The sequence below is a fragment of the Myotis nattereri genome (assembly GCF_964212035.1).
Source record: "Myotis nattereri genome assembly, chromosome: 9".
Lineage (NCBI taxonomy): Eukaryota > Metazoa > Chordata > Mammalia > Chiroptera > Vespertilionidae > Myotis > Myotis nattereri.
The window spans coordinates 14,336,830-14,354,354 of NC_138084.1; the positions used below are offsets into that span (position 1 = coordinate 14,336,830).

Below are 17,525 nucleotides of genomic sequence, written 5' to 3' on the forward strand. Positions count from 1 at the left end.
TAAATTACAGCTGTGGCTCGCAGCTCACATTCTACTTCTACTGGACAGCGATGCCCTAGCCAGTGGTTCTCAACCTTCTGGCCCTTTAAATACAGTTCCTCATGCTGTGACCCAACCATAACATTATTTTCGTGGCTACTTCATAACTGTCATGTTGCTACTGTGATGAATCGTCATGTAAATATCTGATATGCAGGGTGGTCTTCGGCGACCCCTGTGAAAGGGTCGTTGGACCGCCAAAGGGGTCGCGACCCACAGGTTGAGAACCGCTGCCCACTGTCCAGGTTAGGGAGCTTCCACCGTGTGCGGCTTTTAGAATAAAAGGTAACGCATGGCGCCCGCCCAACCCGCCTGCCTAACCTATGAACCTGGATTCCCCGTCAGGGCACCAGCCTGGGTTGCGGCTCCATCCCCAGTGCGGGGTGGGGGGGTGGGGGGGGTGGGGGGGTGGGGGGGGTGGGGGGTGGGGGGGTGGGGGGGGGAGGGGCCAGGGCGTGCAGGCGGCAGCCCATCAATAATTCTCTCTCATCACTGACCTTTCTCTCCCTTCCTCTCTGAAAGGAATAAAAATAAATAAACAAGAAAAAAGAAAGTTAAAATAAAAGCATAACACATCTCTTCCCTTAGATGCTTTGAAGGCATACCTTTCAATTCTCAACTATTTTACACAACCAGAAATAAAGAAGATTTTTAAAAAAAAGCACACAAGGTTTTATTTAAAAACTAGAGGCCGGACAATAATAACAAAACAAAACAAAAAAAAGAAAAGCGGTCTCCGACCTGAAACCAGGATGGGCCGGCCACGGGAGGCCGCCCTTCCCCGCCGCCCAAACCGAGCTGGCGCGGGCCATTGGCACCCCGTGGGCTCCTCCTCCTCCTCCTCCTCCAACGCCGACCTCCCCAAGATGGCGGGCGGAGGGGGCCCGCTTCCGCTTCCGGCGCGAGCGGCCCGGCCGGGGGGGCAAGATGGCGGCGGCAGTCAGGGTCCGCGGCCGGTGCGAGCTGCCACCGCGCTCCGGCCCGGGCTGGCTCCTCGGCCTGTCCGCCTTGCTGAGTACGGCGGCTCGAGGCGCCTTCGCCACCACGCACTGGGTCGTCACGGAGGACGGGAAGATCCAGCAGCAGGTAGCGGCCGCGGCGCCCCTGTCCGCCCGCGCCGGCCCTCGCCCTGGGGGGAGCCCCGGCCCGACCCCTGGCCGCCTGGCTCCGCGCGGCCCCGGCCCCCCGCCCCCCGGTGCCCGCGCCCTGGCCCGGAGGACCCACCCCGGCGCCGCCCCTTCCCCACGGCTGCCCCGGCCCTCGCCTTGGCCGCCTGCAGGTTCTCGGGCTCCCACGCCTGGGGCCGCGCGCCGCGTGGGGAGCACCGCCCGGCTGCGGGGGTTCGGGCCCTGGGGGCATTTTCTCGGCCTTTAGACACCAGGGGTTCGTTTCCCTCTGTCTGCCTCCGGGTCCCCTCGGGCCCGCGCGCCACCAGCGCTCCCGGAGGAGGCAGAAAGCCGGTGGCAGCGCCGGGCTCCGGGGCGGTGACAGCTTAGGCACCGGGGGCAGGGGGCAGTGCTTGCCGCTCCCCCCCCGTCTCCTTCCCCACCCGCTGGCACTCCGGTCCCGTTACCCAGACCCGCAGGGGCTCCCGAGAGACCAGACACGCGCTCCTTCCGAAGGGAAGCGTGAAGATGCCTCCGGAGGCGTCGCCGGCATCTTCCCCGCGGGCACTGCCCTCCGTTTCGCGGCGCGCTCGGCATTGTGTCCGTGCCTGGTTGCTGCTGTAGCCCCGCAAGGAGGATGTGCCATTTCCTGGAGTCTTGTGCCCAACTAACTCCTGCTTTTCTTACATAACTTTATGGTTGCCGGCCTTTGGTGGATGCTGATGCCCAAAGAGTCCGTCCGTGTGTGTGTGTGTGTGTGTGTGTGTGTGTGTGTGTGTGTGTGTTGCGCGCGCTACAGAATCTTGGTGAACTTGAATGAATTTCAACACTTTTGCAAGCGATTCTGCAAAGTTCAGCGAACAGTGAGAAAGTGAAGTGTGAGCCCCGTGCAGTTTAGCCCGCTGATGTCAAATGCACTAACCGTGGTGTGAAACGACTGGACTTTGGAGCGGTGTGTGATGCACGGTGGTTGGAACGCAGCGCGAGGTTTACTTTTGTGTGGAGTGTGGTTCACGTTGAGATTTGCCATGGGATGCACATTCCATCTCAAGCCTAATGAATGAGTTGAAACATTTAGAGATCAGCGTTGGTATTGGTGCGTGGTTTGCAGCGTATCTGAGAAAAGATTGACTTCCTATTGGGTGGCATTTCCTCTTTACCTACCTTACACTAGAAAAGAATTTCCTTTGCATGGCCATGCCAGCTGAGGCTTAAGAAATAGGTACTTCAGAAATCCTAGAAAACACTGCACATTCATCTCTAAGGAAAGATTGGAAATCTTTACGTGAGACCTGGTTACTTGCCCCTTTCTTTGGTTTCCCGATGATGGTTTCCCTGAGGCCCTCATGAAGGGAGACGGGGAATTAACTGGCTGGTGCTGCGATTTGGGGATCCCTTCTCCTATTGGCTCTTCTTCAGTATTGTCTTTGGCCACAGCTATTTATACTCCATGACATTGATTTCTCCTTCCCATTTTGGTGTCCTGCCACTCAGCTGAGAAAGTAGCCCATCTGAAAAGGCAAAGCTGGTAGAAATGTATCACTTTTATGCTAAACATGGCAATGGGAAAGTAGAATCTGATTTGGTCTTTATTTTCTAAACAAATTCCTTCGTTTTTGCACATCGATGTCTATGTTTTAGTGGGGAAAGGTATGGGTTGCATCAGAAAGGGAGAAGCCTAAAGAATTTTCTGGATCTCGGCCAAGTCACCACTGCAGTAAGTTATTAGGCTTAAAGTTAGGAAAGCCAGGTTCTTTACTACATCCCTTTTTAAATGATCCTTTTCAATGAATTTTCTTATGTTTTGCTACACAACATATACTTAGATTCCAGAAATCATAAAAATTTATACTAGAAGAAATAAACTTGGTGACTATGTTGTAACAATAGGAGGCTAGGGAAGGAAAGTTGGATTTAATCAGAGGAAGAGGCTGCAGGTATAAAGAGTTGGATATCATGGTCAGCTTCTAAGTTCCACTCTGATAGCCGTGTGTGCATTACCCATGCTGCCCTTTCAGCAATAATTTGAATGCAGGCAAAATCCAGACTTCCGTTATAATTGTGATTAATTATCACATTTGGATATACTTGTTAAAGAATCGCAAGATCCCATCAGAATGTAGATTTGAGTATACTGCAGAGCTATCCATACGTTCAGAAACATAATTAAAAGCTCACTATATATATTGTGTCCCACATGACATGCCACGTTCCTTGTTTCTTGTTTTGGTTATACTATCTGAGTATGCTTTCAATTTTAAAGTTGCCTTATATCAGGGAAAAGGCCAAGGGCAAATTGAAATAACAGATCTTAGAAAACTAGAGTGACTAAATACCTTTTGAAACTCTTCACCTGATATTTAAACCTATTTAAATTAGATATAATAGGTCATTGTTTTCATAGTGAATGTGGAGAAGTACTTATGAATTAAAAATCAGAGTTGCCCAAGTAGTTTTAAAGAGACATTTTCCATCATTATAAAGTTTAAAATACAGTAAGTAGTCCTTCCCAGGCGAAGAGACTGAACATTCATTTGTTTTTTCTATTTCTAGCCTTAGCAGATGATAAAGATAGGCACCCACAAGCTCAGACTGCAGACTCGTGAACATGCATATAGATTGGAAGCGCTAGATCTGTAAAGGGGTTGAAATGGGGACTCAGAGCCAGGAAGCAGACATTCCTCCGCAGCCTCCTCATAGTCAAAGCTGGGGCTGCTTCTGGCAGTAGCAAGTGTCTACAAGTTGGCATGGCAGCTCAGGAAATTGTTCTTTCCACAGCCCCTGCTCCAGCGAGGAAGCATGTCTGTAGTGTTTTGAGGCTCCATGTTTACTGAGCCACCACTGAACTCCCAGGAGCATTGTCCAGGAAATCCAGGAGCGGGGATGTGAAGAGAATGCTCCAGTCACTAAGTTCATTTCCCCCTGGGGTCAGGGGATATCTAAAAAAGGCTCCTTCCTTCCTTATCTTCTCCAGTTCTGTGTTTTTCTCCCAGCTTTGGCTTTGGAATACTCCTGAACCATTAGTGTCTCTGAACCTGAAGACCAGGCCCTCTAATGTTATTTGAGCAGGGTCCTTAACTTGGAGTCCATGGATTTGAGCAGTGGACTGTTACAATCTAGTCACTAGGAGGATCTACCCTTGTGTAATCAGGCCAATGGATCTTTTGGTTGACTTCATTGTGAAGAAGAGGCTTCAAGATAAACATTTTTTTGTTTCATTTTTATGTTCTTTTTGCTTAATTACTAGTGTAGCAACATCTGTTTTCTGTTTTTATCAAAAGTGTCTAGCACCCAGCCAGCATGACTCAGTGGTTGAGTGTCCACCTATGAACCTGGAGTTCACAGTTCAGTTCTCATTCAGGGCATATGCCCAGGTTGTTGGCTCGATCCCCAGTGTGGGGCGTACAGAAGGCAGCTGATCAATGATTCTCATCATTGATGTTTCTGTCTCTCCCTTTCTCTCTAAAATCAATAAAAATATATATTTTAAAAAGTGTCTAGCAACTCACTTTCATTGGAGATTAAATAAATTTGTAGATTAGCTTGAGAGCCTAGCTACTATATATTACATCATTTATGGGGGTGGGGGTGGGGAGGGAATTCTTTCCTGTTCTAATAGATGGATTCTTGAAATGTTACAAGTTTGTTTGTTGCAGCCTATTGAGTCAGGAAGTTGTACTATTAGCTAACACTGGATTCATTGCTCTAAAATTTTAAGTAAATAGAGTATTATGTTTTTCAGCTCTCTTATAACATTATAATATTTATCTTCTTGGCTACTGTTTCCCTCTCCTGTAATCTTAGAATGATAGAATTTTAGATTTGGAAAAATTATTTAAGAATATATCATATAACTCTTAGGCAAGAAAGTCACCCCAAGTCACACAACTAATGAATGGTATTTAGTTGTAACAATCAGTAAAAATGTATTTATCTGCAGTAGCATACAAATGAGCACTTTGTAATCAGTAAATTTGAAGTGCCCATCCCTTTCTGGTAACACCTACAAATGAAGGAATAAAAACAAAAGCAAAAATAGGAATAATGAGGTAAATATCTTCCCTTTTCCAGTTTGCTTTACCTCTGCAGCATGTTTTGTGGTGACTTCAAATTGGGGATAGGTGGACAGGGAGGGTCCCAAATAGGTGTGAATTAATTTGGGGGTCACTTAATCATTTTCCCTCCTATTTATCAAGTAGATGTGTTAGGAGTGCAGATCCTTTTAACTACTCAGAACAAACAAGGTTTCTGACAAAATGATGCCCTGAAGCCTAGCAGCCTTGGCAAAGATTCGTTTGATAAGCAACTATTTCAGTAGCTATGGCTAAAGAAAAGCTATCAGATTTAGTTGGACAGACTAAATCTTTATCTATTGGTCTCTAATAGCTTATAAGTGAGGTAGTGGCTTAGTTTCAGGCAGATGTTAAGTAATTTGGTTAATCTGAGAGAGAACATTGATATAGTACCATTAAGCTGACAGCTTTATTTCACAGCTTTTCAAAACTGAACCCATCTTTTTGCCATGGAGTACTGTTTCCTTGTTTACACTTCAGGGATTTACGTGTACCTGAGAGGTCATGGTGGTTATTCACTAACTTGCTAGGCACCTGATAAACCTTTGCAGTTTGTCCTAGACTTCGGCGTCAAAGTGATTCTTATTCAACCCACTATTTTTAGATATTTCCCACTATTATTTTTCTCCTTATAAATTACCCAAATATTACTTTTATTTATACTGCAGAGTAGTAACAGGAACTTGGAAATCGACTGAGATGAACTATAACTTTAAATATTTTCCCCAATTATTTATTGAACAAGTATTTATTGGCTGCTTACCTTTTTTTGCCAGCTTTTTTCCATTGGCTACTGTGACACAACATTCTCATTTTTCTTTAGCAGTGAGCAAAGTACAGCTCTTTTTTAACTTTTTTGTTTGTTTTGCTCTTCTTACTCCACTTATCTTTTAGATCAGTGGTTCTCAAATTTTACTTCGCACAAAAATAATCTGGTTCTTGCCTGAAATGCAGATTCCTGGGCCATTCAGAGGGTCTAATTCAGGAGGTTGGTGGTGGAGCCAAGGATTCTACATTTTTATCAAACTCCTCAGGCAATTATAATGCAGATGGGTCACAGATCATTCTGGGAAATTCAGTTTTTTACATTTCTCTTCCTTCAACTTCTGTCCTAAGCCTTCTCTTTTTACTCTTTACATATACCTGGTCAATCTCATCCCCTCTTTTTTTTATTTTTTTATTTTTTAATTAAATCTTTATTGTTCAGATTATTACATTTGTTCCTCTTTTTTCCCCCCATAACTCCCCCTCCCAGTTCCCACCCCACCCTCCTCCCTCACTCCCCACCCACTGTCCTCATCCATAGGTGCACGATTTTTGCCCAGTCTCTTCCTGCATCTCCCACACCCCTTTCCCCCACCCCCCCAAGAATAGTCAGTCCATTCCCTTTCTATGCCCCTGATTCTGTTATAATCACCAGTTCATTCTGTTCATCAGATTATTTATTCACTTGATTCTTAGATTCACTTGTTGATAGATGCATATTTGTTGTTCATAATTTGTATCTTTACCTTTTTCTTCTTCCTCTTCTTAAAGGATACCTTTCAGCATTTCATATAATACTGGTTTGGTGGTGATGAACTCCTTTAGCTTTTCCTTATCTGTGAAGCTCTTTATCTGACCTTCAATTCTGAATGATAGCTTTGCTGGATAAAGTAATTTTGGTTGTAGGTTCTTGGTATTCATCACTTTGAATATTTCTTGCCATTCCCTTCTGGCCTGCAAAGTTTCTGTTGAGAAATCAGCTGACAGTCGTATGGGTACTCCCTTGTAGGTAACTGTCTTTCTCTTGCTGCTTTTAGGATTCTCTCTTTGTCTTTTGCTCTTGGCATTTTAATTATGATGTGTCTTGGTGTGGTCCTCTTTGGATTCCTTTTGTTTGGGGTTCTCTGCGCTTCCTGGACCTGTAAGTCTATTTCTTTCACCAGGTAGGGGAAGTTTTCTGTCATTTCTTCAAATAGGTTTTCAATATCTTGCTCTCTCTCATCTTCTGGCACCCCTATAATTCGGATGTTGGTGCGCTTGAAGCTGTCCCAGAGGCTCCTTACACTATCTTCGTATTTTTGGATTCTTTTTTCATTTTGCTTTTCCGGTTGGGTGCATTTTGCTTCTTCGTATTTCAAATCTTTGACTTGAATCTTGCAATCCTCTGGTCTGCTGTTGGGAGTCTGTATAATATTCTTTATTTCAGTCAGTGTATGCTTAATTTCTAGTTGGTCCTTTATCACAACATCGAGGGTCTCATTAGATTTCTTGTACATCTCATTAAGTTTATCGGCAGACTCTAGAAGACTCTTGAAAGACCTCAAAAGTGTGGTTTTGAATTCTGGATCCAGCAGCCTGCTTTCCTCCAGTTCTGTCATTTGGGTCCTGTTTCTTTGTCTTAGCATTTTTTATGCTTCGCTGTGTCGATAGAGTGGCTTTCTGTGCTAAGTGTCCCAATTACCTGAGGTAGACACTCTTGGTGCACCCCCTTGTGGTCTTTGTGCGCAGTCTTGTTGTAGCTAAGCCTTGATTGTTGTAGGTAACACTGGGAGGGATTTGACCTCCAGGCCAATTGGTTGTGAGAATCAGCTGTGTCTGCAGTGGGAGAACTTCTGTGCTGGATCTCTAGTGTGGCGCTAATCTAGCCTCTGCCTGAGGCTAACCAGCAAATGCCTCCCTGCAAGGCTTGGGCAGGGCGGGTCCCAGGGGATCAACAGGGCTGGCCAAGCGAGCAGTTATGGCTGCTCTCAGTCCCGTCCCCAGAGGCTCTGCCTCTCAGTGTCCCGGTAATCGCTGCAAGTACCTCAGAGAGAAAGCTGCCCTTGAGTTCCGACCAATGCCAGACAGTCCCTTTTCTCCCATTTGAGTCTGGGTCCCCAGAGACTTGCCCGGAACTGGAGCTCAGAGCCTGAGACTCCCTCCCGATTGAAAATGACAACCGCGCCCTCAGCCGCCAGCCCGCTCCACGCGCATCTCCGCACCTTAGTATTTTACTTCAGCACTGCGCCTCCTCTGAGTCTCGATATGCTTTTCTCTTTCCTTCTAGTTGTGGCATTTCCCCTCAGCCAGCCTTCCTGTGGTTCTGGGTGATGTCCGTTCTGTCTTTTAGTTGTATTTTTGAAGTGGTTGTGCGAGGCAGCAAACTCCGGTGTTTACCTATGCCACCATCTTGGTTCCATTCCCTCATCCCTTCTTAGGACTTAAGTTACTGTATATATGCTGCGAATCTCCATATTTCTTTTTACAATTCAGGTTTTTTTCTCCAGAGTTATAGATTCAAGACCTTTATATTAGCTTTTAATTCCATGTGAATGTCCTCTAGGTACTTCAAATTTCATATGATCAAATCTCAACTTATTTTACCCCGACACCTGTATCATGCTCTATTTTCCCAAATGTAATGAAAGACACTACCATTCACCATCCACACATTTGTCTATGTGAGAAATCTAATTGTCTCTTTTAATTTCTCCCTCCCTTAATCCCTACCAACATCTTTCAGTTTTACTTTCTAATTATATCTTCTTCCCATAGCCACTATCATTACTGTAATTCAGTAATGAAAATTTGAATTAGAAAAGTAAAGCAGGGCATTATAAAAACAAATATCTAACATCTTGGGAGTATTTAAAGGAATAAAATGGCCCTAGCTAATTTGGCTCAGTGGATAGAGTGTCGGCCCGCGGACTGAAGGGTCCTGGATTCAGTTCCGATCAAGGGCACGTACCTTGGTTGCAGGTTCCCTGGCCCTGGTTGGGATTCGTGCAGGAGGCAACCATTCGAAGTTTCTCTCCCTCTCCCTTCCACTCTCTCTAAAAAATCAATGGAAAAATATCCTCGGGTGAGGATTAACTAAAAAGTAATAAGTAAATAAAGTTTTAAAAAAAATAAAGTAATAAAATGAAGTCCTTCCACCTCCACCCATTCTATTCGACTATTAGCCTACCTGCTCCATAAGGGTGTGGCTATATCACCTTCTCTGCAACTCCATCATCTCTCACGCTGCTTAATCCCATGGGCTAGTTTCTGTTGAGTGGATGATGTAAGGAAAGGAGAGAAGAGATTCCTGCCTTTTAGAAATTTACCATTGTCTGAATGAAGCCTTACCATGCTCATTCATGTGCTAGTCACCTGGAGACCAGCCTAAAGGAAGCCTCAGATATCCAAGAATCAGCACTTGGCCTTCAGAAAAGGTGCTGTACACAGGTGAGAAGAGCCACAATTTCAGAGATTACTCTTCCTATCTACTGTGATCAGGTTGTGTGTGCAAGGGAAGTCATCCACTCTGTCACCGATATATCCAAAAAGTCACCTTTATTGTTCAGACATCGTGAAGTATGGAGAAGCAATAAGAGACAATAAAATAGTGACAAACAAGAAAAGCAGGAAAAAAGAATTGGAAGGGGCACAGGCAGATAGATGAGAAATGGCAGCTGCACTGTTGAGGAGGGTCAGGATCAGCCGTGGGGCTCAGCAGTTGCAGCTCAGAAGCAGTGGTGGAAGTGAACAGAAGGCAGTTTGACGGGGAGGAGTAAGAGGGCTTGCCATCCCGTCAGATCAAAAATGAGAACAGCTTTGCATTCCAAAATGTAGGGAGCAGGGTGTCAATAGGACCGGTACCTCGGCTGTACTCCACGGTGCAAAAGCAGTAGAGTGGCTCTTTTTTAGCCAGACACCTCCAGAGAGTCACTGTGCACAGCTCTTCCCTGTCTTTGCCTAGGTCTGTTCATCCTCGCATTTCCTGTCAAGATGCACGGGGCCTTGCATGTCGCCAAATTCAGTGCTCAGTTCTGAGTCAGCTTAGCTCAACCTCTTAGCAAGCCAGCATTTGTCCTCAGACCTTATTGCACTATTTTCTTACATGGCTTCCAGGACCTACACTCCTGATTTTCCTTCTAAATCCCTGGCCATGACTTTCCATTCTCTTCTGCAGAATTCCTCTTTTCTTCATGAGCCTTAAATGTGGGTGCGCCCCTTCTCTTCCCTCTATACCTGTGCTCACCAGATGATCCTATGCAGTCTCAAGGCATAAAATACCATGATTATTCCAAGGACTCCCAAATCATACCTGCAGTCTCTCCCTGAACTCCAGACTCACATATCCAACTGCCTACCGAACATCTACACTTAGCTCCACTAGAACTATATTGTAATAAATATTTCATTGCTTGTTTTCTATAAGAACATAAGGCAGGGCCTAAAACAATGACTGACATGTGGTATAAATTCAGGAAATGCTGATTAAGTGAAAGGAAGAGAATGTGCATGTCTGTGTGCAAGCAATTACTTACACCTGTAATAGCTCTTGCACATCATCTCCGCCTACTGAAGAGCCACCATCATGTTAGTAATCTGGAGGAGGGAAAGTATGTTTACTTTAATGGGGATAAACCAATTCTTTCGTTCTCTCTGTTATGAATAAAAGGTGTAGGCAACTTAAGACTTCTCTAAAAACCTGGTATCGGAACCAGTGCTGTAAAACCGTGTCTCAGATAACCTCCTTTCCTGTTGAGTATTTGGATATACTACCTCTTTAACATACCTTTTATGATATGCTCAAATAACTCATATTTTAGGTTGTGGCATTTATTAAATTAATTGCATATGTAAATTTAGGTGAGTTACTTAATATTAAGGAACTTCTTTGATATAAACATGTACAAAAGAAAGATTTATTAAAAACTTAGCCCTGGCTGGTATGCTCAGTGGATAGAGCAACAGCCCACACACTGAAGGGTTACAGGTTCAGATATCCAGTCAAGAACAGGTACCTCGGTTGTGAGTTCACTCCCCACCCCCGGGTGGGGCACATGTGGAAGGCAACCAGTGGCTGTGTCTCCCACATCAATGTTTTTCTCATTCTCCTGCTCCCTCCCCCCTTCCACACTCTTAAAAGCAATGGAAAAAATATCCTCAGGTGAGGATTAACAACAAACAAAATTTATAAGGTCATGACAATTTTATATAAGCCTAAGTATATATTTGCTTTCAAGACACACTACTGGACGTTCACACTGGACAGATCATATTGTGCCTCCCACATTTGTTTAGTCAAGTAGTAACTACTTCGTGAATCTAACTTTAGAAAAGAACTCACTCATGCATTTTTTACTAACCTCTTCAGTCCTCACTTTCCCTCTGAGGCACTTAGTTATTTGTTAATTAAAATCAGGTGACTGCCAAGAGGGAGCCTAATGGTCAGTCTTTTCCACTTGAGTGGGGAGTTGAGATGGGTAATTAATCTTTAGTAAAACTCAAGGGAGTAGAGTACCTGCCAAACATGGCCAAATGGAGCCAGGAACGTTTTTATTTGAGCAAGTATTTGCTGAGTGCCTTTTGTGTGCCCATTAACACTTGGCTGGCTTAGCTCACACATTCTCCACCCGTTTGAGTGATTTCTTTGTTAAGTACTTGGAAGACAGCGGTGAGGGAGGTACTGCCCCTGCCTTCATGGAGTTTGTATTTGATACAGTCATACATGGAAGTGACTGTAATTTAGGATTTCAACAGGAAACTTTTGTTGTAATAAAACAATTTAATGCCTATATTTCACTGAACACTTTACCAAGTATTTTCCTATTATCTCATTTTTATTCTCATACAGACCCAGAAAATGTGGGTATTGATCTCTTATGAGTAAAGAAATTTAGGCTGAGTGTGGTTAAATTCCTTGCCAAAGGCCATGCAGGTAAGAAGTAGCAGAATGTGAACTTAAGCCCAGATTTGATTCTAAACTCTGTTTTCTTTGCTGCAGTGTTAAACATTGATACTAACAATAACAAAAATTGTGTAGTTTTATTTGTAACACAAATACCAAAATTAAATAATTTTTTCAATTTTATAATTGAACTTAAAATTATAAAATACATGCTCATTGTTCAAGGTCTTTTTTTTTTTTCAAGCTACTTAGCATGTTATAAAATGAAAAGTGAAAGTTTTGTAACTACTCACAAACCTTCCTGGAAGCAATCACAGAATTAGTTGTGTATTCTTCCAAAAAGTTCCTTTTCATTTGCAAACACACACACACATATACATGTAGATTTGTTTTAAACACACAGCTGGAAACATTATGTCTCACCGTTATCTTTCATTCACTTAATAAGACTTAAACATCTGTCCATGTCAGAAATAAAAAGCTAACCCCTTCTACCTTAAGGCTGTATAGTATTCAGTTGTATAGATATTCTGTGACTTATTTAACCAGTTCCTTAATGAGGGACATTTAGATTGGTTCCAGGTTTTCCCCGTGTGAACATGGTCATACATATATCTTTGTGTGCTTCATGAATCTATTGAGTATGTCTGTCTGTAAGATAAATTCTTTGAAATGGAATTTCCTGGTTGTAAGAATGCATTATATTTCATTTTTTTAAGTATTGCCCACTTGTCCTCCTAAGGGACTGCATCAGGAGTGTTTGAAAATACCCAACTGTGTTTGGACTATATAAAACCTTTGTTCATAATCCAATTCTAGTGAAAAACCATTATTCCATCCATTACGCTTCACTAAAGTGTTGCAGCCATAATTAGAAGTCTGGACAAAACGAACCTTCAGTTTGGTTTTATCTTCATAGAAAAATTAAACCTTTGTCATTAATGCTTATTTCACACTTGTTGGGATTGCAGTCAAGCTGGAGGTTCCCCCCAACTCTCTGCCCACAGTTGATACAACTAATGTTTTGATGAGTAATTAAGTTAAACTTTATTCAATTGTGTCTTTTTTAGAGCAACATTTTCTAGCTTGAACAGCAGGTAATTTCCTGGCTGTTGAGTTTACTATCACCTGAGTAACGATAAAGTTACTAAGATACCATTTTGGCACTGATTTTAGTGTCACTTTTCCAATATTTGGTTAACACATTTGCCTCAGCTTGGGGTGCTGTCACAAAATACTGTCAGCTGAGTGGCTTAAGCAACAGAAGTTTATTTTCTCACAGTTTTGAAGATCACCAGGGTCAGATTCTGGGGAGGCTCTCTTTCTGGCTTGCAGATAGCTGCATTCTTGCTCTCACAGGGCAGAGAGAAAGAAAGTAAGCTCTCTGGTGTCTCCTCTTAAAAGGTCACTAATCCCATCCTGCAGGGCCCAACCTCATGACTTCATCTAAACTCAATTACCTCCCTAAGGCCCATTCTCCAGGTATCACTTTGGGGGTTAGGGCTTCAATGTATGTATTTTAGGAAGAAACAACTCAGCACCCATCTAACTAAAAACTTTTAAACTGTCATGTTTTTTATTCATCTCCATTATGTCCAGTATTATTTCTGGTACTTAGTGGGTGCTTTTATTAGTTTTCTAATGCTGCTCTTAAAAATCACTAATTGAGTGATTTAAAACAACAAAATTTATTATTTTACAGTTCTGTGTGTGAGAAGTCCAACTTGTATTTCACTACACCCAAGGGGACAGAAGCAGTATATATCTTACGGGAGGTTCTAGGGGAGAAACCATTTTCTTGCCTTTTCTAGTTGCCACCCACATTCCTTGCCTCTTGCCTTCCCCCCTCTTTTTTTTCAGATCATGTAATAAAGGAAGTATCTAATGGGGTGCTTTGATATTTTAAACAGAGGAAATGTTTATTGGTGTATTCTGATATTATTTTAAACATCACCAAACCTAAACAAACAAAAATAACAAATAATAACAGGAACAAAGATGGTGCAATGATTTTGCCAACATTAATCATTACTTTTTTTTTTTAAATATATTTTATTGATTTTTCACAGAGAGGAAGGGAGAGAGATAGAAAGTCAGAAACATCGATGAGAGAGAAACATCGATCAGCTGCCTCCTGCACATCTCCCACTGGGGATGTGCCCGCAACCCAGGCACATGCCCTTGACCGGAATCAAACCCGGGACCCCTCAGTCCGCAGGCCGACGCTCTATCCACTGAGCCAAACCGGTTTTGGCTAATCATTACTTTTTTAATAAAAGTGTACAGAAGTTGGTTAAATTGTAAAAGCCAGTGGCATTGACACAAAGAAGAATTACATTCACTTGTGGGATACTTCTGGGAAAATGGGAATTCTATTCAGGAGATTGATTATTTGAGAATTGTTAGCAAGTTCCCAATGAAGGGAGAGAGAGGGTTTCATAGGAAATTAGTATTTCAAGTGCTCAAGCAGTTGATATTGTTTATCTTTATTTCAAAGGCAAAGTCAGCCTCTTTTTTGTTGTTTGTTTGTTAATGCTCACCTGAAGATATTTTTCCATTGATTTTTAGAGAGAGTGGAAGGGTGAGGTAGAGAGGAGAGAGATGAACGTTGATGTGAGAGAGACACATCGATTGGTTGCCTCCCTCACATGCCCCAACCAGGGCTGGGGATTGAGACTGCAACCGAGGTACATGTCCTTGACCAGAATTGAACCCAGAACCCTTTAGTCTGTAAGCCGATGCTCTATCCACTGAGCCAAACCAGCTAGGGCAGCCTCTTTATACTGAACCAAGAATAAGCAGTGTCTAAATATTTGCCCTGGCAGAATTTGCTCCAAGGTGCTTATTATGTTTTTTCCTTTTTTTCTTACTGTTGTGGCTGAAGTTTATTTATAGTTCAATATACTTGATAAGCAAAAATGATACTAAGATATTTTTTTCTTTTGTATGTATACAATGTGTGTGAACCTGGATCTTTTCTACCTTTTAGTCTACTTGTGGATGTTCATGCAATTTTTTTTTAGTTAAACGTTTTAGTGAAAGTTTATAACACAGTTTTAAAAATTACTGGGATCAAGGGGCCAGCTAGTAAACTACATCATCAACGTTGTGGGTTTCTTTGCCAAGTTCAGCTAGGAATTAGGTTAAGGAAACATGAAAAGAGATAGCAGGCATATCCTGGGCCCAAGCATATTTTTGATTTCTCAATTCTCCTTATTCTCTTTTTGCCAGAGGTGTTGGGGAAGCATTTGAGATGACCACTGGTAGCAAATCTAGTACAGCCTTCTTTCGGAGCGTATTGGGCCACTTCCTTGACTATACCACCAGCTATGCCCATTTTATTGAGGGGGAAATGGGTATGCCAGCATCCCGGGGATACTGAAAGACAGTGAACTCAAAATGGTGTTTGTGGGAGCTGCGCCTGTGTTCTCATTGCCCCAGAGTACCATCAGTTCACTTGCTTCTGAAGCTGTCACCAAATCTGTTAACAAAATTCAACTGAGTGAATGTGAAGATCTAGTTGATTTTATTATGTGATTCATAAATCAGACAGCATCCCATGTAGTAACTAGAGGGCACTCTCTCTTGGTCCCTTTGTATTACATCTTCAAAGCCAGCAACATTGCACCTCTGACCATTTCCCCTTAATCACATCTCTCTCTTTGACTTCCCTGTTCCATTTTGTTATTGTTATAGAGCTGACTACTTTTATTTATTTTTAAATATTTTTTCATTTTTAAAATTATAGTTGACAGAACTATTCTACTTTTAAGGACCCTGTGATTACATTGGGCTCACTTGGATGATCCAGGTTATACTCTCTGTCTTAATTAAGGTAATCTGAATATCCACCTTAACTCTATCAGTTACCTTAATTTCCTTTTGCCATGTAACCTAACATATTCAGAGCTTCGGGGGATTGGGACATGGACATTTATTAGACCATTATTCTGTGTTTCATAAATATTTGCTGCTGGAATGAGGATCACTTCTGAGTTACATATAAAACAATTCTAACTGTTTATCTACATTGTTTCTGTAGATATTTACAAGAATATCATAACTATTGGAATGATAAATATTCATGACTCTTCTGTCTTGATTCAGTGTTTCATTCTCTTTCCTTGAAAATTGTAAATTGTCTACTTTATTCATTGGTTTTTTTTGTATAGTTCTTGCTTATATAAATCAGAAAATGTAGGCTAAAGGTACTTTTATTAGAAGTTGTTCATATTTAAATTGAAAAATTAACTTGACTATCAGTTAGGAAAATGGTGTTTATTTGACATGAATATTCTCACAAAATTGGCTGCAACACTACATACCAAATCCAGATTATAGCTATACTAGAGGCCCAGTGCATGAATTTGTGTATGGGTGGGGTCCCTCAGCCTGGCCAGCGATCAGGGCCAATCCGGGCCATCTTGCCCAGTCGCAATCAGGGCCAATCGGGGATGGCCGGGGGGATGGACCGCAGGAGGCTGGCCAGCCACGGGAGGTGGCTGTGGGAGTGCACTGACCACCAGGGGGCAGCTCCTGTGTTGAGCATCTGCCCCGTGGTGGTCAGTGCACGTCATAGCAACCGGTCGACTGGTTGTTCGGTTGACCCGTCATAATGGACACTTAGGCTTTTATATATATAGATAATATACTTCAAATACCTAGATTATTTCATGTGACTTTAAGCACGTACAACTGTATCTTCCAGGAACTATGCAAAAAAAAAAGGTAACATCTAATTGAGCGTAAGACTTTTAAAACTAGGGATATAAGGCCATAAAAATTCATGAGATGGTCAGGATTCAATATTTTTGTTTATTTAAAGTTTATGTTTAGTTTTGAAAACTTGATAGCTTATAAAATTGAGACTGACTTTTAATTTCTCATTAAAATACTGGACAAGTACTCTAGAAGCAAAAATGCCATCTTTAAAAAAATATTTCCGAAACCCACACAGTTCATAATAATAGTGTTTTATTGATCTTATACAAGTAAATGTTTCTAGTGAAAGACCTGTTCATATTAATATTAAAGTTTTGACAATTATAGGCAGGAGCCTGTGTACTTCCCTCTCAAGAGCTGAGGGTGACTGTTATTTTGTGAACTTGCACTTCTCTAGACCTGGAAGAAGGTGCATGCAAAGTGGGCAGACTCTTCTGCCTCCCTCATACCTTGCCTCTAAAACTCAACCTTGCCACTATATTAGTACTAGAGGCCCAGTGCACAAAATTTGTTCACAGGTAGGGTCCCTAGAAACTGCCAGCCAGGACCTCCCTTCCCACAGTTGGCTGGCCAGCCCTACCCCCTGGTCGAACTTCCAGTCAAACTCCTGGTTGAGGGGACAATTTGCATATTAGGCTTTTATTATATTAGTATGATGGGAGTCACAAAGGTGAGGGCTCCTTGGATGATTAGTTGAAAATGGCAATGACCTAGATTTAAGATCAGGATAAAAATCTGAGCGAAGGGAGATAAGGAATAAGAAAATACAATAGATGTTGCTTTTTGAAGTGTTTTGCCTGGCCCCCACATTTGTGGGAGAAACTTTTTCTCTATAAATATGCAAGGAAAAGCTACAAAATTGTTCTTCAGACCTGAGCTTACACTTGTCATTAACCAATGAACTTATATGCATACTGGAGGCCCGATGCACGAAATTTGTGC

General features: G+C 42.5%; 1 protein-coding gene across 3 annotated transcripts in view; it reads left to right on the forward strand.

Moving 5' to 3' along the window:
- The first annotated feature begins 832 nt into the window (after nucleotides 1-832).
- TTC17 (tetratricopeptide repeat domain 17) overlaps nucleotides 833-17,525 on the forward strand; it is an 87,856-nt gene continuing 71,163 nt past the window's right edge. For all 3 annotated transcript variants that reach the window (XM_081099070.1, XM_081099071.1, XM_081099072.1), the window contains exon 1: nucleotides 833-1,125. In XM_081099070.1, the coding sequence (XP_080955196.1) occupies nucleotides 967-1,125 (159 nt within the window). In that variant the 5' untranslated portion in view covers nucleotides 833-966. The remainder of the gene's footprint in view (nucleotides 1,126-17,525) is intronic.